General features: G+C 44.9%; 1 protein-coding gene across 1 annotated transcript in view; it reads right to left on the bottom strand.

The window, feature by feature from the left end:
• Window positions 1–395: 395 nt before the first annotated feature.
• The window catches only part of eci2 (enoyl-CoA delta isomerase 2), a 77,455-nt gene continuing 52,274 nt past the window's right edge, over window positions 396–25,576 (bottom strand). The window contains exons 5-10 of the mRNA XM_033014649.1: window positions 21,620–21,689; window positions 9,339–9,441; window positions 8,403–8,523; window positions 6,755–6,844; window positions 3,522–3,665; window positions 396–1,324 (exon numbers count right to left, since the gene is read on the bottom strand). Of these exons, the coding sequence (XP_032870540.1) occupies window positions 1,169–1,324; window positions 3,522–3,665; window positions 6,755–6,844; window positions 8,403–8,523; window positions 9,339–9,441; window positions 21,620–21,689 (684 nt within the window). The 3' untranslated portion in view covers window positions 396–1,168. The remainder of the gene's footprint in view (window positions 1,325–3,521; window positions 3,666–6,754; window positions 6,845–8,402; window positions 8,524–9,338; window positions 9,442–21,619; window positions 21,690–25,576) is intronic.

Raw genomic sequence — 25,576 nt, 5'->3', positions numbered from 1 at the left:
CCTGCACAATCCTTATCTATCCCTCTCCCTCCCCCCTGCCGTCAGTCTGAAGAAGGGCCTCGACCCGAAACGTCGTCCATTCCTTCTCACCAGAGAATGCTGCGTGTCCCGCTGAGTTACTCCAGCATTTTGTGTCCATCTTTGGTTTAAACCGGCATCTTGCAGTTCCTTCATACACAATTCTCTCTGTTATTACTTTAACATCTTCCTTTCCTTTCCCTTATGAAGGTGGTTACCCAGTAAGGACATGCCTGAGATGCTACACAGATGGGTCATCCTCCAGGATCTGTGCAAGTACGGACCCATCGACTCAGTCATCTTCACCGGAGAGAAATGCAGCCAAGTTGTGTTCAGCAGCATCCTGTCAGCGTGCAAGGCAATTAACTCCCACTCAGTTAGACATCCAAAATACCCTTTTTATTGTTTTTGGTACTATCCTTTTATGATGCAAAGTTACAGATTTTAAACATAAAAAGAATTCCGCATTAACCATTTTGTTTTCAGTTCCTTCCCACCACAACACTATTAATCATTAGTCAATATACCAATCATGTTAAGCTAATATTTTAAACTCTGTACGTGTGGATAGTTATCAGAGCAAAACCAAGCAAGGGTGTGATTTCCACAGTATTTCAATAATGTAATTATAAAATAATTAAACTTTCATAATCCAAAACATTAAGAGCTTAATGATTAAAACACACAGTGCTGGAGTAACTCAGCGGGTCAGGCAGCACCTCTGGAGAACATGGATAGGTGACGTTTCACAGAGTGCCGGAGTAACTCAGCGGGTCAGGCAGCATCTGTGGAGAACACGGATAGGTGACGTTTCACAGATTGCTGGAGTAACTCAGCAGGTCAGGCAGCATCTCTGGAGAACATGGATAGGTGACGTTTCAGGTCGGAAGAGTCTGAAGAAAAGTCCCGACCCAAAACGTCACCCATCCTTTTTCTCCAGCCTCACCCGCTGAGGTACTCCAGAACTTTGTGTCAATCCCCTAGCAGGTACGAGGGGAGGTGATTTGCAGATGGGTGGACAAAGGCCGGAGATGTCAAGGAGCCAAGAGGGTGACAGATAAGGAGAGGGGTGATCAGATGAGAGGAGAGGAGTACAGTGATGTTGTAGGATGTTTCCTGGTGTCAACTACTGACCGCTGATGAAACTGAATCATAACTTGGACCTCTTCTCAAAGAAGCTCATGACAGCATTGATGCAGTCCACAGACAGCCATCGCTCCTCCAGCCTGTCACATTCCTGGGCATTGACCACGTGCAGCGTCTCCTTGTCTACACCTCTTATCAGCTGCTTCGAATATATCAGTGACTGAAATGAAATTTAGACAGATAACAGCATTAAATCACTGAAAAGAAAGTTCAAGTTCAATTTACATTTATTGCCACATTGCACCAATGGGTGCAGTGAAATATGTTCTAAAACACGTTTCCATTAGTGGGAGAGTCTAAGACCAGCGGTCACAGCCTCAGAATTAAAGGACGTTCCTTTAGAAAGATGAGGAGGAATTTCTTTAATCAGAGGGTGGTGAATCTGTTGAATTCATTGCCACTGAAGGCTGTGGAGGCCAAGTCAATGGATACTTTGAAGCCAGAGATAGTTAGATTGTTGATTAGTACGGGTGTCAGAGGTTATGGGGAGAAGGCAGGAGAATGGGATTAGGAGGGAGAGATAGATCAGCCATGATTGAATGGCAGAGTAGATTTGATGGGCCGAATGGCCTAATTCTGCTCCTAACACGTATATAATTATTAGCATGAATTTGTTCAAATAAAATCATTGGATTCAGCAAGTCGCTGCTATTTATGTCAATTTAAAAATTAGTAAATTATTTTGTAATGAAAACAAAACATTCTAAATGCCTAACAAATGTAAGATTATTTAAACAGATGTTGCGTAGTGGGCGATTCCCATGCTTTACTGTTCTATGTTCTACAGACCTCAGACTATGAGATATACTCTCAACCAAAGATAATCTTAGACACAGAGTGCTGGAGTAACTCAGCGGGTCAGGCAGCACCTCTGGAGAACATGGATAGGTGACGTTTCACAGAGTGCTGGAGTAACTCAGCGGGTCAGGCAGCATCAGTGGAGAACATGGATAGGTGACTTTTTGTAAGTTGAGGCCAGTTCATTGGCTATATTTAAGAGTGAGTTAGATGTGGCCCTTGTGGCTAAAGGGATCAGGGGGTACGGAGAGAAGGCAGGTACAGGATACTGAGTTGGATGATCAGCCATGATCATATTGAATGGTGGTGCAGGCTCGAAGGGCCGAATGGCCTACTCCTGCACCTATTTCTATGTTTCACAGAGTGCTGGAGTAACTCAGCGGGTCAGGCAGCATCTCTGGAGAACATGGATAGGTGACCTTTTGGATCGGGACCCTTCTTAGCCTGATTGTGGAGAGGTGGGGTGAGGGGGTAAGAACAGGACGCAAGAAAAGAACAGGACAAATCTGCCCCGGCAGCAGATGACGTCAAGCAAGGAGGTTCCTTGATAGGCAGATTGCTGGCTATAGATGGTGTGATCCCAAGAGGGATACATCATTGCAAACTATGAAACTGGATAATTGACTTTGAGTGGAGGAAGCGGGGGCAAGGGGATGGGGGTAAAGAGGGAGGGGAGAGTTTGTAGAAGTGACCTAAACTTAGCAAATTCAACATTCATACTGCTGGGTTGTAAGCTAACCAAGCAAAATATGAGGTGCTGTTCCTGCAGTTTACTTGTCGTCTCACTCTGTCAATGGAGTAGGCCCAGGGCAGAAAGGTCAGCATGGGGGAATGGGAGTTAAAAATGGTTAGCAACCAGGAGATCCAACAGGTCTTGGTGGACCGAGCGCAAGTGTTCAGCGAAATGTTGGCCGTGTCTACGCTTGGTCTCGCCGATGTACAGGAGCCCACATTGGGAATACCGGATGCAGTAGTCGAGGGCGACACGGTGGCGCAGTGGTAGAGTTGCTGCCTCCCAGCGCCAGAGTCCCAGGTTCGATCCCGACTATGGGTGCTGTAAGTACGGAGTTTATACGTTCTCCCCGTGACCTGTGTGAGTTTTTCTCCGAGTTCTTCGGTTCCCTCCCACACACCAAAGACGTACAGGTTTAGACAATAGACAATAGGCCATTCGGCCCTTTGGGCATTCAATGTGATTCATGGCTGATCATCCGCAATCAGTACCCCGTTCCTGCCTTCTCCCCATAACCCCTGACTCCACTATCTTTAAGTGCCCTATCTAGCTCTCTCTTGAAAGTATCCAGAGAACTGGCAGAGAATTCCACAGACTCACAACTCTCTGTGTGAACTCTCTGTTTGTAGATTAATTGGCTTGGTATAAATGTAAATTGTCACGAGTGTGTGTTGGATAGTGTTAATGTGCGGGGATCGCCGGTCGGTGCAGACCCGGTGGGCCGAAGGGCCTGTTTCCGCGCTGTATCTCTAAACTAAACTAAACTAAATACTAAACTAAGTTGAGGTAATTTATTGAAGGCGTTGCAGTTAAAATATTAACCTACATTCTTGGGCAGTTTTGCATAGGCGTGGAGCTTGTTCCAAACCTCTTTCTGGAAGGTAGCGTCAGGGAACACCTCCGTGACCAGACCCAGCTCACAAGCCTGAGCTGCCGTAAACTTCTTGTTGAACAGGAGGATTTCATTAGCCTGAGTGGGCAACAGAAATAATACAACTTAAAAAACAATTGTCCCTGCTGTAATAAACGGCTTAGAACTAATTAACAACAGGAAAGCAGAGAATGCAAATGCACAATGGTATGTTAATCTAATCAACATCAGCGTGACTGTAATTAAGCACCTGGATTAACTTGACTCCTTCACATTTATCCTTTATATTATCATAATTATGGAAAATAGCACAAACAGTCACCAGGTTCCACTCACCCGACTTGTGAACACCCCTACATACGAATAAACTCCCATTATATTAGCAGCTGGAATGGTTACAGAGAAGATTTACCAGGATGTTGCCAGGACTAGAGAGTGTGAGCTACCAGAAGAGGTTGAGTGGGCTGGGTCTCTATTCCATGGAGCGCAGGAGAATGAGGGGTGATCTTATAGAGGTGTACAAAATCATGAGAGGAATAGATCGGGTAGATGCACAGAGTCTCTTGCCCAGAGTAGGGGAATCGAGGACCAGAGGACATGGGTTCAAGGTGAAGGGGAAAAAAATGAACAGGAATCTGAGGGGTAACTTTTTCACACAAAGGATGGTGGGTGTATGGAAGAAGCTGCTAGAGGAAGTAGTTGAGGCAGGGATTATCCCAAAGTTTAAGAAACAGTTAGACGGGTACCAGGATAGGACAGGTTAGGAGGTCTAGGGGCCAAACGCAGGCAGGTGGGACTAGTGTAGATGGGACATGATAGCCAGTGTGGGAAAGTTGGGCCGAAGGGCCTGTTTCCATGCTGTATCACTCTATGACTATTATTAAATAGAAAAGACACTTGGACAGGTACGTGGATAGGAAAGATTCAGCGGAATATTGGGCAAATCTGGTTTAATGGGACTAGTTTAGATCAGGCACCTCAGTGGGTATGAAGGGGTTGGGCCGAAGGGCCTAATTCCGGGTTGTATGATTCGATGACTCCATGAAAGTTAGATATACAGTCATACGATTGTTCCTACGTCCAGCAGGACGTGTTTTCTCTCTCCCTACACGTAAGTAGAAAGATAGAGTGATACAGCGTTGAAACAGGCTCTTCGGCCCTACACCAACCAACATATCCTATTTACACCACTTGCGTTTGGCCCACATACCTCCAAATCTGTCCTATCCATGTACCTGTCTAACTGTTTCTTAAACGTTGGGATAGTCCCAGCCTCAACTACCTCCTCCGGCAGCTTGTTCCATACACCCACCTCCCTTTGTGTGAAAAAGTTACCCCTCAGATTCCTATTAAATATTTTCCCCTTCACCTTAAACCTATGTCCTCTGATTCACGATTCCCCTACTCTGGGCAAGAGACTCTGTGCATCTACTGAGTCTATTCCTCCAACAATTTTGTACGTCTCTATAAAATCACCCCTCATCCTCCTGCACTCCAGGGAATAGAGACCCAGCCTGCTCAACCTTTCTCTATAGTTCAGGGCCTCAAGTCCTGGCAACATCTTCGTGAATCTTCTCTGCACTCTTTCCAGCTTGAAAACATCCTTCGATAACATGGTGCTCAGAACGGAATACAATAGTCTTATCCTGCCTCACCAACCTCTTATACAACTGCAACATGACCTCCCAACCTCTGTACTCCATACTCCAATCACAAACAGAGCGCAGTGCTGAACTACTATCTACCTACTTGGTGACACTCGGACTCTCCTTGATCGTACTTTGCTGGCTTAACCTTGCACTAAACGTTATTCCCTTATCCTGTATCTGAACACTGTAAATGGCTCGGTAGTAATCATGTATTGTCTTTCTGATGACTGGTTAGCGCACAACACAGGCTTTTCACTGTACCTCGGTGCACATGCAGAGATTTATTTTTAAAGTTTCTGCTTGTTTTGGGACTGCGAGCAGTCTTATCAACTAACTGCCGAGCTCCCACAACTGTTGCTGGCAACCTGCCATGAAACTAGCGCACCAAAAGAGGGGAGAAAATCTTTCTGGACTTTGACACCTGCATCCAGAACAGCCCCCCCCCCTTACTGCCTCGCCGGTGCTGACCGGGCCGGTCTGGCTTTTGTGTGGTGTGGGAGGAATTCCAAACCTGCACCGTCTCGACATCTTCTGTGGCAAAAATCCAAGATGGCAGCACACGTCTCCTCCTGTCTCTAACTGTGTCTGTTTGTTTTACAAATATGATTTCAAGGAATGTTCAACCTAACCAAGTCCCTGGCTCTGCTGAATCTGCTGTTAATTTTAATACCCCTGCTGAATTTGAATCTGACTGTGACTCTATTTATATGTTCTCTGTTGTTTTTTTTTTTTTTTTTTTTTTTTTTTAAATTTTTTTAAATTATTGTCTGTAACTGTGGAACTGTGCTGCTGCCTGTCTTGGCCAGGACTCTCTTGTAAAAGAGATTTTTAATCTCAATGAGACTTATCCTGGTTAAATAAAGGTTAAATAAAAAATAAAAAAATAAAACATGACAATAAACTAAACTAAACTGAACCAAATCAGTCTGTTCCTGTGTTGTGTGTTTATATGTGTGGCAGACTACCAATAGGCTAAAAAGGCTATTGAGGAATAGGTCGGGTAGATGCACAGAGTCTCTTGCCCAGAGTAGGTGAATCGAGGACCATAGGACATCGGTTTAAGGTGAAGGGAAAAACATTTAATAAGAATCTGAGGGGTAGCTTTTTCACACAAAGGGTGGTGGGTGTATGGAACGAGTTGCCAGAGGAGGTAGTTAAGGCTGGGACTATCCCAACGTTTAAGAAACTGTTAGGCGGGTAAATGGATAGGACAGGTTTGGAGGTATATGGACCAAATGCAGGCAGCTGGGACTCGGGTAGCTGGGGCATGTTGGCGGGTGTGAGCAAGTTGGGCCTATTTCCACACTGTGACTCTATAAAAAGAATTCCGGAGGAAACATTTACTGTAACTGCTTTAATCTTCAGTAAAAACCTCAACGTACACATACTTACACATACTTTTGTTCAATATAGTTTGCCTAGTGTGAGCGTTGCCATCCATACCTTAGTTAGACACAAAATGCTGGATTAACTCAGCAGGACAGACAGCATCTCTGGATAGAAGGAACGGGTGAGTTTGTGGGTCAAGACCCTTTTTACCTTAGTGGTGCCCATTATTTTGGGAAAGGTGTACGATGAGCAGCCTTCCGGGCTCTGACCAAGTTGACTGAAAGGCGTTTGGAAATTGGCCTGCAAAAACAGGGACAAATCTGAGTTTCAGTTTAGTTTATTGTCACGTGTACCGAGGTACAGTGAAAAGATTTTTGTTCCGTGCGAACCAGTCAGCGGAAAGACTGAACATGATTACAATCGAGCCATTACAGTGTATAGAAACAGTACATGATAAGGGAATAATGTTTAGTGCAAGATAAAGCCAATATAGTCCGATCAAAGATAGTTCAAGGGTCACCAATGAGGTAGATAGTAGTTCAGGACTGTTTGGTGCTATGAAAGGCTTTTAAAACGTCTCTACCTCATCGTTGGTGAGGTTGCATTTAGAGTAGACAATAGACAATATGTACAGGAGTAGGCCATTCAGCCCTTCGAGCCAGCCCTCACCAACAGAGCTACCCCACCCCCTCTGCCCACCTGTCTGTGTTCAGTTCTGGCATCATGTTATAGGAAATATATTGTCAAGCTGGAAAGGGTACAGAGAGGATTTTCGAGGGTGTTGCCAGGACTAGAGGGTCTGAGCTATGGGGAGTGGTTGATTTGACTAGAACTCTATTCCTTGGAGCGCAAGAAGAAGGGTGATCTTATAGGGGTGTATAAAGTCATGAGAGGAATAGATCGGGTAGATGCACAGAGTTTCTTGCCCAGAGTAGGTGAATCGAGGACAAGAGTACATAGGTTTAAAGTTAAGAGGAATTTTTTTATAGGAATGTGAGGGGTAACTTTTTCACACTAAGGGTGGTGGGTGTATGGAACGAGCTGCCAGCGGAGGTAGTTGAGGCTGGGACTATCCTATAGTTTAAGAAGCAGTTAGACAGGTACATGGATAGGACAGGTTTGGAGAGATATGGACAAAACGTGGGCTAACGGGACTAGTGTAGCTGGAAAATGTTGGCCGGTGTGGATAATTTGGGCCGAAGGGTCTGTTTCTACACTGTATCACTCTACAACTCCACTTCTTTTATTTATCTATCTATTTATTTATTTATTTATTTATTTATAAATGTTATTTATTAGAAGTAAGTACAATACAGTGGTAACTTTTTACAGGTTCCCAAAATTATGTTAACATAATCCATTCTCTGTACAACTTCCTTTTTTATTTAAAGAGAGAAATAAGAAAGAAAGAGATAGTGAAGAATAGAGGAGAGTCTAGTGTGTGTGAATAAAAAGAGAGAAAAACAGATAGTGAGGAAAAGAAATAAGCAAGAAAAGAAAGCAGGAGTAAGATTATCAAATCGGCGCTAGGAGATGAGTGTTTATATTCTTCATATTTCACCCATAGCTGAAACTTTTAATTTTTACGATACTGTCGCACAACACATGAATCCAAGAAATCAATAAATGGAGACCAACTCATTAAGAATTGGTCTTGTTTATCTATTAGGAGGAATCTCATTTCTTCCAAGTTTGCTCTGTCCAACATATTACTGATCCACATTTTAAGCGTACTTAAATTGTAATGTGGGAATAGATAAGTTAACTCTACTTCTTATCTAAAGCAGCATTCCCACAGCAAAACTACAGACTCTCTAACAAATAGAAATGATCAAATGGACAGGAGGACACGACTCACTTTGTCAGTGGCGTAGACGACATCAAATAATCCCAACACTGTGACAGCAACTCCAATAGCTGGGCCATTAATTACTCCAATGAGTGGCTTGGGAAAGTCTATGTAGCAGCTTACATACTTCCTGTTGAAAGGAAATTACATTTTAACAAAGGTGAATAAATGCTGTAGTATGTGTATAAAATAATGTGGGGAATAGATAAGGTAATGAATCTTTTTACCCAGAGTAGGGAAATGAAAAACAAAAGGACATAGGTTTGAGACGAGAGGGGCAAGATTTAGCCAGAGGGTGGTGAATCTGTGGAATTCTTTGCCACAGACAGCTGTGGAGGCCAAGTCAATGGATAATTTTATGGCGGAGATTGACAGGTTCTTAATTAGTAAGGGTGTCAGGGGTACAGTGAAAAGCTTTTGTTGCATGCTAACTGGTCAGCGTAATGCATAATGGGAAAGGTTTAGAGGTATATAGGGCAATCGTGGGTAGGTAGGACTAGTGTAGATGGGGCATCAGAATTTATGGGGAGAAGGCAGGAGAATGAGGTTAGGAGTGAGAGATAGATCAGCCATGATTGAATGGCGGGGAAGTTTTGATGGCCTAATTTTACCCCTATCACTTCTGACCTTATCTTGTTGGGCCAAAGGGCCTGTTTCCACACTGCATGACTATTTTTTGTACTCTACACGAATATATTCTTAAGTAGACAAAAAATGCTGGAGAAACTCAGCGGGTGGGGCAGCATCTATGGGGAAAAAGAGTAGGCGACGTTTCTGGTCGGGACCCTTCTTCTGAAGCATTTTTTGTCTACTTTCGATTTTTCCAGCATTTGCAGTTCCTTCTTAAACAAGAATATATTCTTATATCATTTAGTGATCTGTCGCAAACTCAAAGAAGTAACTGCTTATACCTCCAGCTTATTTTCACATTCACCCATTGCTCACCTGAGTCGCGCAGCTGAATCCTTGGCCAACTGTTCCATATTTTCTGGTGCAATATTAGTGAAGTTGGACAAATCATTCCCACTGCAGTAGTAATCCCCGTTGCCTGCAAATTAGAGAAAGATTGTTGAAGTTATTTGAAATGATTTTCAGTATTTACCAGCTTAAAAAAATTAATGCTCAAAGCTAAGAGGTGATCTTGTGTAAATCTCAAATTTTTCAAATTTATTTATTTATAAAGCACATTTAAAAACAACCCACGTTGACCAAAGTGCTGTACAGACCAGAGCAGGTAGCTAAAATCACAAAATGAAACAGACATACACAGGAATGCACACAGCACATAGGTACAAATAATCAGCTCAGACACAAAACAAACATCAGGGGGATTCAAACGCTGGTGAATAAAAATAAGTTTTGAGCCTGGACTTAACACAGTCGATGGGGGGGGTCAGATCTGATAGGGAGGGGGATGCAGTTCCACAGTCTAGCGGCCGCAACAGCAAAGGCATGGTCACCCCTGATCTTAAGTTTAGATCGTGGGCCAGGAGCCCCAAGTCAGCCGATCTGAGGGACCTGGAGGTCGAGTAAGGATTAAGGAGGTCTGTGATTATAGACAAACAGGAGAACCTTAAAATCATCTCTGAACCGTACTGCCAGCCAGTGGAGAGAGGCCAGAATGGGGTAATAAGGTCCCTCTTCCAGGTACCTGTCAGGAGACTGGCTGCGGCGTTCTGGACCAGTTGCAGGCGGGACAGGGACGACTGACTGATCCCAGTATACAGGGAGGTGCAGTAGTCCAGGCGAGAGGATATGAAAACGTGGATGAAAGAACTGCAGATAGACACAAAATACTGGAGCAACTCAGCGGGTCAGGCAGCGTCTCTGGAGACCCTTCTTCAGACCCCATTCCTTCTCTTCAGAGATGCTGCCTGTCCCGTTGAGATACTCCAGGATTTTGTGTCTAAGATGTGATCTTTACTGGCCAGTTTAATTTTGACATCTCAGGCTGGTCTGATCTTACATCTCCCTAGAGATTTAGGTTTAATTTAGCATTATTGCTGTCACATGTATTGAGATACAGAGAAAGGCTTTGTTTTGCATGCTGTCTAATCAGATAATACTAAGTAAGTAGGTTTATATATACATAAATACAATCAAGACAAACTCAAGTACAATAGGTAGAGCAAAGGTGATAATACAGAGTGCAGAATATAGTATTTAGTAATGTAATGCATCAGTTCCAGAGACAAAGTGTACAGTACCCGGGTTTATGGAAGCTTTGCCTTTACATCTACAGAAGGATTTGGAGTCCAAGTCAGTGGATATACTTCAGGCCGAAATAGATAGATTATTGATTAGTACAGATGTCAGAGGTTATGGGGAGAAGGCAGGAAAATGTGGTTAGGATGGAGAGATAGATCAGCCATGATTGAATGACAGAGTAGACTTGATGGGACGAATGGCCTAATTCTGTTCCTATCACATGATCATGAACCATTCAGAAGACGGATAACAAAGGGGAAGAAGCTGTTCCAGAGATTGGTAGTTTTGAATTTCATGCGTATATCTGCCTCACAGTGCAAAGTCAAAGTCAAATTCATTCGTCACATGCACCCGAAGGTGCAGTGAAATGAATTTGCCAGCAGCGATACACTTAAACAGAGAACACACAATAGAGTTGAACACAAACAACCACCACAGCATTCTTCACTGTGGTGGAAGGCAACAAAGTTCAGCCAGTCCTCCTCCTTTGTTGATCCGTGGTTGGGGCCATAAACCCTCCGTAGTCGCCGCTACCGACGGCCCGATGTACAGGCCCTCTCGATGGATGATTTAAACTCCGACGTCGGGACGGTCGAACAGTGCCCCTTGGAGTGCCCCAATCGGCACTTTCCTACCGGAGACCGTGGCTTCAGGATGTTATAGGCCTCAGGCCGGCGGTCGGAGCTCTTCTCCGGCAATCCCCGGCGAGGGATCCCAGACTCCGGATGGTAAGTCCACTCCACGCCCGCGGCTAGAAGCACCGCAGACCACAGCCCCATGATGCCAAAGTCACCAGGCTGGCGATTGGAGGACTCCTCTCTGGCGAGGATTCGCCCCGCTCCACGATTGAAAAAGTCCACGTTGCGCCTGCTGCTGAAGCGCCGGCCCGCCTCCGGGAAAGGCTGCACCAATCCCAGTTGTTAGGCCACAAGGGAGGCAACATGGAAAAAGTTGTCACTCCGTCGAGGAGGTGACCAAAAACGGCTTTCCCCCTTTTCCCTCCCACCACCCCCTACACAAGACACACCAGGAGACATCTAAACTGACATTGGACACACCAAAAAAAGTCAAAATAACGAACACGCTGCTGGCAGGGCAACCGATTCACAGCATCCCCACCAACCAAACAGACCCGGGTTTGATCCTGACCTCAGGCCCTGTCAGTGTTCTCCCTATGATCTGAAGTTCCTGGCGAGCCGTGACCAAAACTCAACAGCAGGCCTGACTCGCCCACCAGGCCCTTCTTAACCTGTCCTATCCATGTACCCGTCCAAATGTGTTTTAAACGTTGTGATAGTACCTGCCTCAACTACCTGTCCAGAGGAGGTTTACAATAACGATCCCAGGAATGTGTAGGTTAAGCTATGATGAGCATTTGACGGTACTGGGCCTCTACTCGCTGGAGTTTAGAAGAATAAGGGGGGACCTCGTTGAAATATACAGAATAGTCAAAGGCGGATTAGTAGAGTGGATGTGGAGAAGATGTTTCCACTAGTGGGAGAGTCTAGGACTAGAGGTCATAGTCTCAGAATGAAAGGACATTCTTTTAGGAAAGAGACAAGAAGAGATTTATTTAGTCAGGAGGTTGTGAATCTGTGGAATTCTTTGTCACAGAAGGCTGTGGAGGCCACGTCAGTGGATATTTTTAAGGCAGAGATAGATAGATTCTTGATTAGTACAGGTGTCGGAGGTTATGGGGAGAAGGCAGGAGAATGGGGTTAGGCGGGATAGATGAATTGAAAGGCGGAATAGACTTGATAGGCCGAATGGCCTAATTCTACTCCTATCCCTTATGACCTTATAACAACTACCTCCTCTGGCAGCTCATTCTAAATGCCCACCACCCTGTGTGATATAGTTGCCCCTCGATCTCGCATGTTATTGCCTTTGTTATTTGGGTAGTATTTCTACCACCCAGCCACCTCATCTTCTGGATGATTAATTATCACGCTGAATTACCAGATGAGTTTATTCACTTTTAGTCATATTGCCTGCATAAAGATATAAGAAAGCTCGATAACGCAGTACAAGTCCACCACCGATTTTCTGGCAACTGGCAACCACCTCCTTTAATCCGGCCAAAATTACCAGAGCGCACTTGAAATCTTCCCCCAAGAAGTCCCCCCCCCTGAAAATGCGGTGCCTAGGCCTGGTGTGACGGCCGATCTCGACCTCATCGGGTGCTCCGCGGCCGATCGGCGGGTGGGATTTGCCCCCAGCAGCCGGGGCCCTGGAACGCTGGCCCGGAGTAAATCAGACTTCCATGCAGCCGTCTGTTGAGTTTACTTGCGAATCCAAGTGGTTCAATTGTTGTTGTATTGGTTTACATAGATGATGTTAGCATCTTTAGTCTGAGGGTGGTGAATCTGTGGAATTCATTGCCACAGAAGGCTGTGGAGGCCAAGTCAGTGGATAAGGCAGAGGTTGATAGATTCAAGATGCATTTATTTGTCACATGTACCAATTGGTACAGTGAAATGTGTGGTCACCATAGAGCCATACGAATAAAAAAGAGCACAATACAAGATAGACTTTAACATAGACTTGATTAGTACTGGTCTCAGGGGTTATGGGGCGAAGGCAGGAGAATGGGGTTGAGAGGGAAAGATAGATCAGCCATCATTGAATGGCTGAGTCAACTTGGTGGACCGAATGGCCTGATTCTGCTCCTATGGCTTATGAACTGAGTAAAAATCAAAATTCATTATATAAAAGGCCAAAGCGCATTTCTAAAGCAGTTATAAATGCAACAGCTAGACCATCCATTCATGCTTAAACAACAATGTCTGTTAAAGGCACTGGGCAGTGGACATGGATAGGGATTGCTAAACTAATGTTTTCTCTGAGATGGTACTATTGATTAGTTGAATGGTGATCCATATTAAGTGATCTCTGCCTGTGTCCAGTTTAGTTTATAGATACAGCTTGGAACACAGCTCTTTGGCCCACCGAGTCCACACTGACCATTAAACCACTGTTCACATTATTTCTATGTTATCCCACTTTCTCATCCACTCCCTGCACACTAGGGGCAATTAACCTACAAACCTGCACGTCTTTAGGATGTGGGAAGGAAATTGGAGCACCCGGAGAAAACCCACGCGGTCACAGGGAGAACGTGCAAACTCCACACAGACAGTAGCTGAGGTCAGGATTGAAGCCGTGTCTCTGGCGCTGTTCATAAGTTCCAGGAGCAGAATTAGGCCATTCGGCCCATAGAAACATAGAAAATAGGTGCAGGATTAGGCCATTCGGCCCTTCGCGCCTACACCGCCATTCAATATGATCATGGCTTATCATCCAACTCAGTATCCTGTACCTGCCTTCTCTCCATACCCCCTGATCCCTTTAGCCACAAGGCCCACATCTGACTCCCTCATAAATATAGCCAATGAACTGGCCTCAACTACCTTCTGTGGCAGGGAATTCCAGAGATTCACCACTCTCTGTGTGAAAAATGTTTTTCTCGTCTCAGTCCTAAAAGATTTCCCCCTTATCCTTAAACTGTGACCTCTACTCCGAATTCCTACATGAATTCTACTCCGACATTCAATCATGGCTGATCTATCTCTCCCTCTCAACCCCTTTCTCCTGCCTTCTCCCCGTAACCCCGGACACCCATACTAATCAAGAATCAGTCATTCTCCACCGTAAAATGATCATTGACTTGGCCTCCACAGCATCATGTGAGACAGCAGCTCTACCAGCTGTGTCAATGTGCTGCACTCTGTCAAAGTTTATGACCTTTATTTTTAGCTGCCAGCAGTTTATTGAATAGAAATTCATCAGCAGTAAATAATGAAAAATAGTAAGATTAAACGAGAACTTACCAGTTCGAAGTTTGATCGTTATTTTATGAGGAGTACGTTGAGGGAATACGTGAAGAACCCCGCCAGGACGCATGCGTGTCATTCTTCAAAGCAGCGGTGTGAAATCACAGATAACTGTAATGACTGAACATAGTAAGATTAGAGAAGAAATACCAGTTGAGTATATGATCATGGGTGGGAGCGGAGGGCACGTATTCCCTCAACGTACTCCTCATAAAATAACGATCAAACTTCGAACTGGTAAGTTCTCGTTTAATCTTACTATTTTACTTCGGAGTCACGTGAGTGACTACGTGAAGATTTCAAAGCTCTGTGATTTCATGCCATGGAAACGAGTCCATGCATCACATCTGCCTTAATGACTGTAGGAGGAATTGTGTCAACATATTTTAGACATGAATCCGACATTGAAATCCATGAATTGATTAACACAAATTATAGCCCCTATTTATGGGGTAATTAAATTACAGAACTTAAATTGTTTCTGCAAATGTTCCAGGTTTAATGACTGGTTTATGATAAAATAGTTGGAATGTTTTTCCCCTGACTATCCTGCTGCCTTGAGCATTTGGTCCATTGGTACATCCAACTGCATAGCTGCCGATGTAGCTGCAGCCCTGGTGGAATGAGATTTAAAAATATTAGTGTCCATCCCAGCCTGTATTAGAACCTGTTTCAGCCATCTTGAGATGGTCTGGACCGTCATTCTTTTGTGTGGTTGCTTATGGCTGACTGAAAGTGCCTTCTCATTGCCTCTGATGATTTTCGTGTTCTCCATGTATAACGACAAATGTCTTACTATACAGAGACGATCATCTGTTGGGTAAGACCTAAATTCTATATTGAGGCCTGCTGATCCCTGTCTGTTCTGCTTTACTAATTCATAAATATGAAACGTAATATTTTCAGATGAAGAAGTCATGGGTCCAGTCTTAATTTATGTAATGACTGTACCCTTTGTGCCGTGACCAATGCCATTAGCATGACTGTTTTTAATGTCAGTCTATGTAGGGACAGAGCTGTTGCTGGAGACCAATTCCTGAGCATCTTCAGGACAATACTCACATCCCATATTTGGGAGTACCTGGTTCTTGGGGGATTGGTATTAAAAATTCCCCTCATAAGTTTTGTTACCAGTGGGTGAGTCCCAGCAGAGTGACGCTCTGTTCCTTGCCATAGATAAATTGATAGGGCACTTCTGGCGCAGTTGATGGCACTATAACTGTGCCCCTCATCATAATGGAGGCCTGCCAGGTATTCCAGAACAGACGGGATGTTCATATCTCTGTAGGTGATGCTGTTTTTGTGACAATACATCTCCCACTTCCTGATATAGACCAGATACTGTTTTTTGGTGGACTGTCTGTGGCCCGCCGAAATCATGTTCACTGTTCGGTCCGTCAGTCCCAGCTGTAGTAGTGGTATTTTTAAACTCTACAAATTAATAAATTCAAATAGTTATGGCATGGGTGGCTATCCCTTGTTACGGGATGAACCAATAAGTCTGGTCTATTCGGGATGGTGATACATGGTTCTAATACCATGTTCAGTATCACTGGGAACCATGGTTGAGTAGGCCAATCGGGTACTACCAAAATACCAGACGCAGAGTCTTGCTGTATTTTCCTTAATACCCGACTGATGAGGCAGAAAGGAGGGAATGCGTAAATAAACAATTTCCCCCCCCCCCCCCCCAATGCTGCGAAAATGCATCTGTCGCCGCTGCCCCAGGGTCTGGTTCCCACGAAACATAGTTTGATAACTGGTGATTAAGCCTGGATGCGAATAGATCGATATCTGGTGTTCCATATCGTACTGTAATATCAGCAAATACTTTTTATTCAACATCCATTCGGTGTTTTCATTAAATTTGCGTGACCTGGTGTCTGCCACTAAATTTAGTTTACCTGGTAGGTAAGTAGCTGATATCCAAATATCTCTCTGGATACACCACTGCCAAATTGTATTAGCCAGATTGTCACATGATGTCGATTTGTTTCCACCCATGTGGTTGATATATGCTACCACTGTGGTATTGTCAATCTGTAGTCTAACATGCTGGTGATATGACCCAGTACAATATGACTTTAGGCCATAGAATGCACCCAACATTTCCAGGTAGTTTATGCCTAGTGTTAGTAATAATTATGCCTCCTGAGCAGTCCATCTACCTCCACAGCTGGAGATGGAATTGGTGGCACCCCAACCAAGTGCACTGGCATCAGTTTGTAGCACCATAGAAGGGTTGCTGATAATGATTGGATTGAAACAAAGCCAAATGTTATCTATCCACCATTTTAGTTCCATTATAGCTTTGATTGGCAGCTTCATTGGTCTGTCAAAATGACCAGCATTGATTTTGAGTGCTTGTATTTTTGCTCTCTGTAAATTTTGGTAATGTAAAGGTCCAAATTGTGTGGCTGGAAAAGCAGCCACCATTTTGCCAATTACTTTTGCTACCAATCTGATGGACGGTTACTGATGTCAATGAGGTTGTTGCAAGCCTCTATTAAGTCTATAGCCTTTCCCTTTGGCAAAGTCACCGACATGTGAACTGAGTCAATGGTGAACCACAAATAGTCCATAGTAGTGGAAGGCATTAATTTAGATTTAACTGGATGGATAATAAACCCCAGTTTTTCAAATAACTGTTTTGTGGCTGTTACAGTTTGTTTGGCCAATTCCAAAGTTTTGCCTACAATAAGTATGTCATCTAGATATGCCATGACCATGTGTTTTCGATTCCGTAGAAACGCTAGGGCTGGTTTCAAAATTTTAGTGAACAGCCTAGGGGCTGATGTTAAACCATTTGGCAGCGCTCTATACTGCCAGAGCTGTCCCATCCAGTTGAATTTTAAGTAACATCTGTGGTCACCTCGTATAGGCACTGAATAGTAAGCATTTTTTAATCGATGCTAGCCATGAAGTAACCTTTGGAAATCAATTGTTTAGCAGTAATAAAGGTTTCCATTTTAAAATGAATATATTGTACAAATGTATTCAATTTGGTCAGATCTATGATGATGCGACAACCACCATCTTTTTTGTTTTAGGTAAAAATATTGGACACGAATTCTAGCGGTTCGTGTTGGGATTTTTCAATTACCCCTTTTGCGTAAGGCCGCTCCAGTTCAGCATGCGCTTCTGATTTTTCTTTACCGGAAAGTACGAACATTCGGTTCAGTATATGTTGAACTGGAGGGCTGTACTTGTGTATAATTCTATTGTATATCCCTGGATACTGCTTAAAATATAAGTATCGGTAGTTAACATACTCCATGCATCCAGAAAGGAGAGTAATCTCCCCCCAACCTCCATGCTCCCTGCAATTTGTAGGGAACCAGACCCACCTACCTCCATAGTTTCAGTGGCAGGTTTACTTCTTTTTGTAAATCCTTCGTTGATGTTGAGACGTCGGTGTCTGGGTTTGTGGTTTGGTTGATGTTGGAGGTTTGCGTATCTTCCAAGAAGGCCGGTCTGGGCCATGGCCTAAGAAAGACTCATGTTTGGTGTACCGGACCTTCGAGCTTTCACCAGTCGGTCTTGTTCTACTGGTGGGTGCGTAAGGGTGCTGTCTATGGCCGTGTGTTGCAAAGCAGTGCCAGTGCATCCTGTTGGTCCTGCGACATGTCCTTCTCATCCACTGTGCGGGTGAAAGCTGTTATCCCCGCTGTTTAGGAGTTTCCATATACAATTATTTATTACAGGAACATTCAGCGATATAGTCAGGTGTCCTCCAGGTTTTGGCCAGTCTGGTCTGGCTGTATGAAGTTGGACACCATGTCCAGTAGATTTTCACGTTCCTGCACCCCCTGCACACTTGATTTCTGTTCTGCAAACCCCTCTTCAGGATCAGCCCAGAACTGACCCCCAGTACTCCCCTCTGACGAGGGAGAAGCACTATGCAACCCTACAAGAGGTGCTGCTGTGGGTTTTACATAGAGCCCAAAGTGACTCGACTCCATCTCCCGGAGCCTGTCACGTTGGAGCAAATGCTCCACACACCGCTCCATCCGCTCCAGCGCTCACGGTCGCTGGCCGCCCGCGGCTGCTCAAAATCGGACTCATCTGAGTCCACGACTTTGATGGTTTTTTGTTTTGCCTTAACGCCCGGCCGCGGAATGGATCTGGCCGGTGCGGAGGCGACATCGGGCACAGCTGATCCCATTATAGGTGATTCAAGTGCCGCTGGCCGCTGCTGGCCCACCAGCTTTGTCGCAGCCCTCGTTGGTTTCTTCGACTTTTCCATGCTCCCTACCTGTAATCAGCATGGGAAAACACAAAAGACCGCAGAGTACTTTTACCTGCAGGTCCTGGTTTAAATTGTCGCTACGGGGGAACGTCGTTCCACCCCGCCTCCTGCCGTTTTCGACTTGTCAAAGTCGACAGCCCCATTCTGAATAGTCTCCCGCCCGGCCGTGGTGTTCTGGCCGGCGCGGGACCAAAAGTCGGCACAGCTGATCCCACTTACGGGGCTTGTGCCTTCAGCTGCTGCTGGCTCCCGCAACTTCGCGGTCCTCCCCAGCCAGCTTTACTCGCAGCACTTGTGGACATTATTTTGTCCAGCTTCCCCCCCCTATGTAAAAACAGCGCGGGGACAAAAACTACCGCAGAGTAAATCACATACCTGCAGGTCGCGGTTTCAAACTTACCGCTGCGGGGGAACGCTCCACCCCGCTTGTCGTTTCGCAAGCGCGAAAGCGATATGACACGCATGCGTCCTGGCGGGGTTCTTCACGTAGTCACTCACGTGACTCCGAAGTAAAATGAGTGGATCTATCTTGTTAAAACTGCCTCCATTATTGTCACACAATGAACATAGGGGCTGTGATATGTCAGCAATGTAGAGGCTTAATTTAAAGTGTATCGGTGCTTATGTCGTTAAGATGCTTATCCATGTATTACAGTATCTCAGTTTTGACAAGCAAATTATCAAAAGCAAAGGATGTCCATTTAGAGCTGCTGTGGGATTAGTTCTGGGAGAGGCTGATTGAAAGTGTCAAGGGAAGTCAGTTCAACCATCATTTTATTTAATCAGTTTCATTCATGGCATCTCGTGCCAATTACTTTAGCATGTATTGCACCTCCTCTGTCTCCAATGAAATGCTTTATTACTGATGCACTTGGAAATAAATAAATGGTACGGGTTATTGATTAGTACGAAATTCTTGACTAGTACGGGTGTCAGAGGTTATGGGGAGAAGGCAGGAGAATGTGGTTAGGAGGGAGAGAGGGAGAGATAGATCAGCCATGATTGAATGGCGGAGCAGACTCGATGGGCCGAAAGGCCTAATTCTGCTCCTATCACATGATCTTCATGATCTTATGAATGGAGAATCTACAAAGGGAAGTAAAGCAGGTTACATTCACAGGTCCTGCTGCTGGTTCACCCGCATCTACAGGCTCCAGAGAGGAGGGCCATGGGGAGGGAAGGGGGACCAGGCCGGGGAGGGGCGCAGCAAGAATGAAGGGGAGGACATGGCGAGGGAGGAGGGTGGGCGCCAAGGACAAAGTGAGACCCGGGGGGGGTGTGTTGGGCTGCTGCTAAGTGTAGCAGCGGCAGGCAGTAGATAGGGTTGTTCGGTGAACTTTTGTCGGCGCCGAAACGTGGCAACACTTGTGCACTGCCTCGATGAGGTCAGCTGTACGATTTTACCAGGTTGTATGCAAAACAAAGCATTTCACTGAACCTGGGCACATGCGACAATAAAGTACCATTGAATCAAGGCTTTAATGATTCTTATCGTCAGATGTGTGCTGCAAACGCACAGTGAAATTATTTTCTTACAAACAGTCAAGTAGAGTGTGGCCATACCTAAGCACATTCCTGATTAGCAAACTGTACAGAATTAGTCTACTGATCCTGCATGCAAAAGGCACCATGTTGTCCTGGACAACTATAACGTAACCCAACTTTCATACACTGTGGCTGATCTATCTTTCCCTCTCAGCCCCATTCTCCTGCCTCCCCTCCCCCCCCACCTGTAATCGTTGACACCTTTACCAATACCTCATGCTCGCTCTTTAGTGTACAGGACGTAATGTCTTCAAGTACCGCACCAGGATACGAGCACACTGTCTAGGCTCTACATTTCAGTCTCTCGTATATGCAGGTGAGACTAGTGTAGATGGGGCATGTTGGACGGCGTAGGCAAGTTGGGCTGAAGGCCCGAGTCTACGTCGACCAGCAATCCCCGTACACTAATGCCCCTGTCCCACTTAGGAAACCTGAACGGAAACCTCTGGAGACTTTGTGCCCCACCCAAGGTTTCCATGCGGTTCCCGGAGGTTTTTGTCAGTCTCCCTACCTGCTTCCACTACCTGCAACCTCTGGCAACCACCTGCAACCTCCGGGAACCGCACGGAAACTTTGGGTGGGGCGCAAAGTCTCCAGAGGTTTCCGTTCAGGTTTCCTAAGTGGGGCAGGGCAGTAACACTATCCTACATACTAGGGATTATTTACAACCAAAGCCAATTAACCTACAAATCTTCCATGCTGTATGACTCTATAACTGAATGGTGGAGTAGACTCGATGCTTCGGATGGCCTAATTCTGCTCCAATGTCTTAAGATATATATTCAGTTACTTCTAGTGTCAAACCGCCAACTTAACCCTCATCACTAGATTACCTGGTTGCTCTCAAACTTATTTGTGAGACTTTGAGTATGTAATTGGCTGCTATAGCTCCTCCAGACATTGACCATGCTTCACTGGCCATTAATATGAAAGGCGCAGGATATGGAGAGGAATTTTTTTCCTATTACTATTAATGATTAGATTGATTGATCTAGTTGTGTTTATCTTAGAGATACAGCGCGGATATAGCCCCCTGGCCTGAGTCCACCCCGACCAGCGATCCCCGTACACTAACACTATCCTACATACTGTGGATTATTTACAACCAAAGCCAATTAACCTACAAACCTGTACGTCTTTGGGATGTGGGAGGAAACCGAGTCACCCGGAGAAAACCCACGCGGTCACGGGGAGAAGGTACAAACTCTGTACAGACAGCACCCGTAGTCAGGATCAAACCCGGGTCTCTGGTACTGCGAGGCAGCAAGTCTACCGCTGTGCCACCGTGCAATGCTCGGCACAGTGCTCTGCAATCTTTCTTGCTGCAAAATCAACTGTAAACATGTTCGTTGCCATGAGAAAAAACGATATAAGACATAAATTTGAACAACCTGTCATTACAGTTAGTGTAGAGTCATCCTTTGCAGCTTGCTCGAGTGCCTGCATGATTTCATTGTACATCTAGATGAAAGAAAGAAATGAAAATTGTTCAGTTCTCATCCTTGATGTAGGTAAAATGTGTAGGAATGAACTGCAGCTGCTGGTTTACACCAAAGTCCTAAGATGGGTCTCGACCCGAAACGTCACCTATTCTTTTTGTCCAGTTACTCCAGCACTCTGTTGATACGTCACCTATCCATGTTCTCCAGAGATGCTGCCTGACCCGCTGAGTTACTCCAGCACTCTGTGAAACGTCACCTATCCATGTTCTCAAGAGATGCTTCCTGAACCGCTGAGTTACTAGGGCATTTTGTGTCTATCTTGATATCGGTAAATTGTCCAAACTTCACTGCTGTACAGTTACGTGCTCAAGATGCACTCTTTGTGGACAGTAAATTTGGTCTTGGTCTTCCTGATCTTCCATGTCTGGTTGGTTAGCCTTATTTCCTTTACATTCATTGATTTCCTCATCCAGAGAGACACTATCAGTGACCGTCGACCTTAGGTAGGTGAATTCGTTGACAGTTTCCACCAGAGTGGTGTTTAGGGTGATTTCCAGAGAGGAGTGGAGGGCAAACAAACATGCTTGCAACATATACCTATCGACAATCAGCATAAAGACTACTGTTGTCATGGGTCATGGGTGTAAACCAGCAGCTGCAGTTCCTTCCTACACATTATTCCATTTACCACGTACCTGTACACTGTGGATGGCTCGAATGTAATCATGTATTGTTTTTCCGCTGACTGGTTAGCACGCAACAAAAGCTTTTTAACTATATCTCGGTACAAGTTGGAATAAACTAAACTAAACTCCTTGTCTTTGGACGCCCACAATGGCATCCAACGTAGGCTAGTGTCTTATAGAGTCTGATAGTCACATAGCACAGAAATAGGCCTATTAGAAACATAGAAACATAGAAAATAGGTGCAGGAGTAGGCCATTCGGCCCTTCGAGCCTGCACCGCCATTCAATATGATCATGGCTGATCATCCAACTCAGTATCCTGTACCTGCCTTCTCTCCATACCCCATGATCCCTTTAGCCACAAGGGCCACATCTAACCCTCTTAAATATAGCCAATGAACTGGCCTCAACTACCTTCTGTGGCAGAGAATTCCAGAGATTCACCACTCTATGTGTGAAAAATGTTTTACTCATCTCGGTCCTAAAAGATTTCCCCCTTATCCTTAAACTGTGACCCCTTGTTCTACCCTAGTCCACCACATTGATGCCAACCATCAAATGCCGATCCATACCAATGCTGCTTACCTGTACTAGACCTGTAGACCTATTGTGTCTTGGCAATTCATGGTACGGCACTTTATTTGTCACATGTACCGAGGTACAGTGAAATTCACTTTTGTATACAATTCAGTACAAGTATCACTGTACATACTTCGTAGATAAGCATCTCAGATACAGTACAAGTGTATGGTAGTAGTACACTGAGACAGTATACAGAGACAATGACTCATCTAGATGCAAATGTCAAAGGTATATTTTGAGACCTGTGGGAATTTGCAGCAACTAACCTCCTCCTTTACCATCAGATAATTGTGATGAGAACATGATGGTCGTGTAATTCACAGACTTCTTTAAATGTTAAAATCTTTTCAAAGTTGGGTCACAATTTTCTGCTAGCTACAATGTATTAATTTAGTTTAGTTTAGAGATACATCAAGGCCCACCGAGTCTGCGCCGACCTGCGATCCTTGCATATCAACACTATTCCTGGATGCTTTCAAGAGAGAGCTAGATAGGGCTCTTAAAAATAGCGGAGGTACACAAAAATACTGGAGAAACTCAGCGGGTGCAGCAGCATCTATGGAGCGAAGGAAATAGGCAACGTTTCGGGCCGAAACCCTTCTTAAGTCTGAAGATGGGTTTCGGCCTGAAACATTGCCTATTTCCTTCGCTCCATAGATGCTGCTGCACCCGCTAGGTTTCTCCAGCATTTTTGTGTAACTTCGATTTTCCAGCATCTGCAGTTCCTTCTTAAAAATAGCGGAGTCAGGGGATATGGGGAGAAGGCAGGAACGGGGTGCTGATTGGGGATGATCAGCCATGTTCACATTGAATGGCGGTGCTATCTCCTGCACCTATTGTTTATTGTCTATCCTATGCACGCTAGTGACAATTTCATAATTTCACCAAAGCCAATTAACCTACAAATCTGCACATCTTTGGAGTGTGGGCGGAAACCAGAGCACCCGGGGAAAACCCACACAGGTCACGTGGAGAACATACAAACTCCGTACAGACAGCACTCGTAGTCAGGATGTAACCCGGATCTCTGGCGCTGTGAGGTGGCAACTCTACCTCTGCGCTACTGTGCACCCCTGTAAGATTGTAAGATTCATGTTTAATCTTAATAATAAAAAAATCTTGCAGCAAACTTGATAGTGGAGAGCAATGTCTAATGAGGTAGTACTTTACAAGGGTGTGGGCTTCTAAAGAGGAGTTGTTGTTGAAAAAGGGTTACACAGCATCTGAAAAGAGGCTCAATTGTTGAATCTAAACACAGAATGAGGGCATTGTGCCTTTGCCAGCAATTTAAAAGAGCTCTGTACTTTGTTTCACATCCAAAGTCTTTCCCAGTTACTTTGCAAACTTTTCCTTTACACATTTCCTTTTTGGACTGTTAGTAAACTTGCATTCTGTTGAGTTGCGTTGAGATTAGTTTATTGTCACGTGTACCGAGGTACAGTGAAAAGCTTTTGTTGCGTGCTAACCAGTCAGCGGAGAGCCAATAAACGATTACAATCGAGCCGTCCACAGTGTACAGGTACATGTTAAATAGAGTCATGTGAATAACGTTTAGTGCAAGATAAAGCCAGTAAAGGCCAATAAAAAAATAATCCAATGTTAGAGATTACTGGATCCAAAATACTGCAGTGACTCAGAGGGACAGGCAGCATCTCTGGAGAGAGGGAATGGGTGACGTTTCAGGTCGAGACCCTTCTTGTAATGACTCCAACGTTTCTTCTGTTCTTTCGAAATGTGCACTCTAGAAATTCATGGAACATAGAACAGCACAGCACAGGAACAGACCCGAGGGCACACAATGACGGTGCCAAACACGATACCAAGACCTATTCTTATTTGCCTGCACATGATTCATATTCCTCCATTCCCTGCATATCCATGTGCTTTTCCAAAAATCTCTTAAATGCCATTATTGTATCTGCCTCCACCTCCACCCCTGGCAGCACATTCCAGGCACCCGTGTAGAAAAGATGCCCTGCACATCACCTTAAAAACTTTGCTCCTCTCACCATAAAGCCGTGGCCACAAGTATTTGACTTTTTCATCCTGGGAAAAAGGGGAGGGGAGAATTGAGGGTAGGGACACAGGAAAGAGAAGGGGGAAGGGGTTGTGTCTGGAGGAACTGCAGAGGCTGGTAAACACCGAAGACGGACACAAAATGCTGGAGTCAGTCAGTGGGTCAGGCAGCATCTCCGGAGAAAAGGAATAGGTGACGTTTCAGGTAACGACCCTTCTTCAGACTCATAGGTGACGTTTCTGATCGAGACCCTTTTTCAGGCTGAATTCTGTCTGAAGAAGGGTCTCGACCCGAAATGTCACCTATCCATGCTCTCCACAGATGCTGCCTGACCAGCTGAGTTACTCCAGCACTATGTGAAACGTCACCTATCCATGTTCTCCAAAGATGCTGCCTGACCCGCTGAGTTCCTCTAGCTATAAGAAGTTGTTGGATAAACCTGGATTATTTTCTATGGCGCATTGGAGGCTGAGGGGAGACTGATAGAAGTATATAGAGACATCGATAGGGTCGACAGCAAGACCTTTATCCTTGGGTGGAAATGTCAACGACTGCAGGGCATAGCTTTAAGGTGAGAAGTGAAAAGTTTAAAGGAGATGTGCGGGATACATTTATTTTTAC

The sequence above is a fragment of the Amblyraja radiata genome, chromosome 2 (assembly GCF_010909765.2).
Source record: "Amblyraja radiata isolate CabotCenter1 chromosome 2, sAmbRad1.1.pri, whole genome shotgun sequence".
Lineage (NCBI taxonomy): Eukaryota > Metazoa > Chordata > Chondrichthyes > Rajiformes > Rajidae > Amblyraja > Amblyraja radiata.
This window is presented reverse-complemented; position numbering and strand designations above follow the sequence as displayed.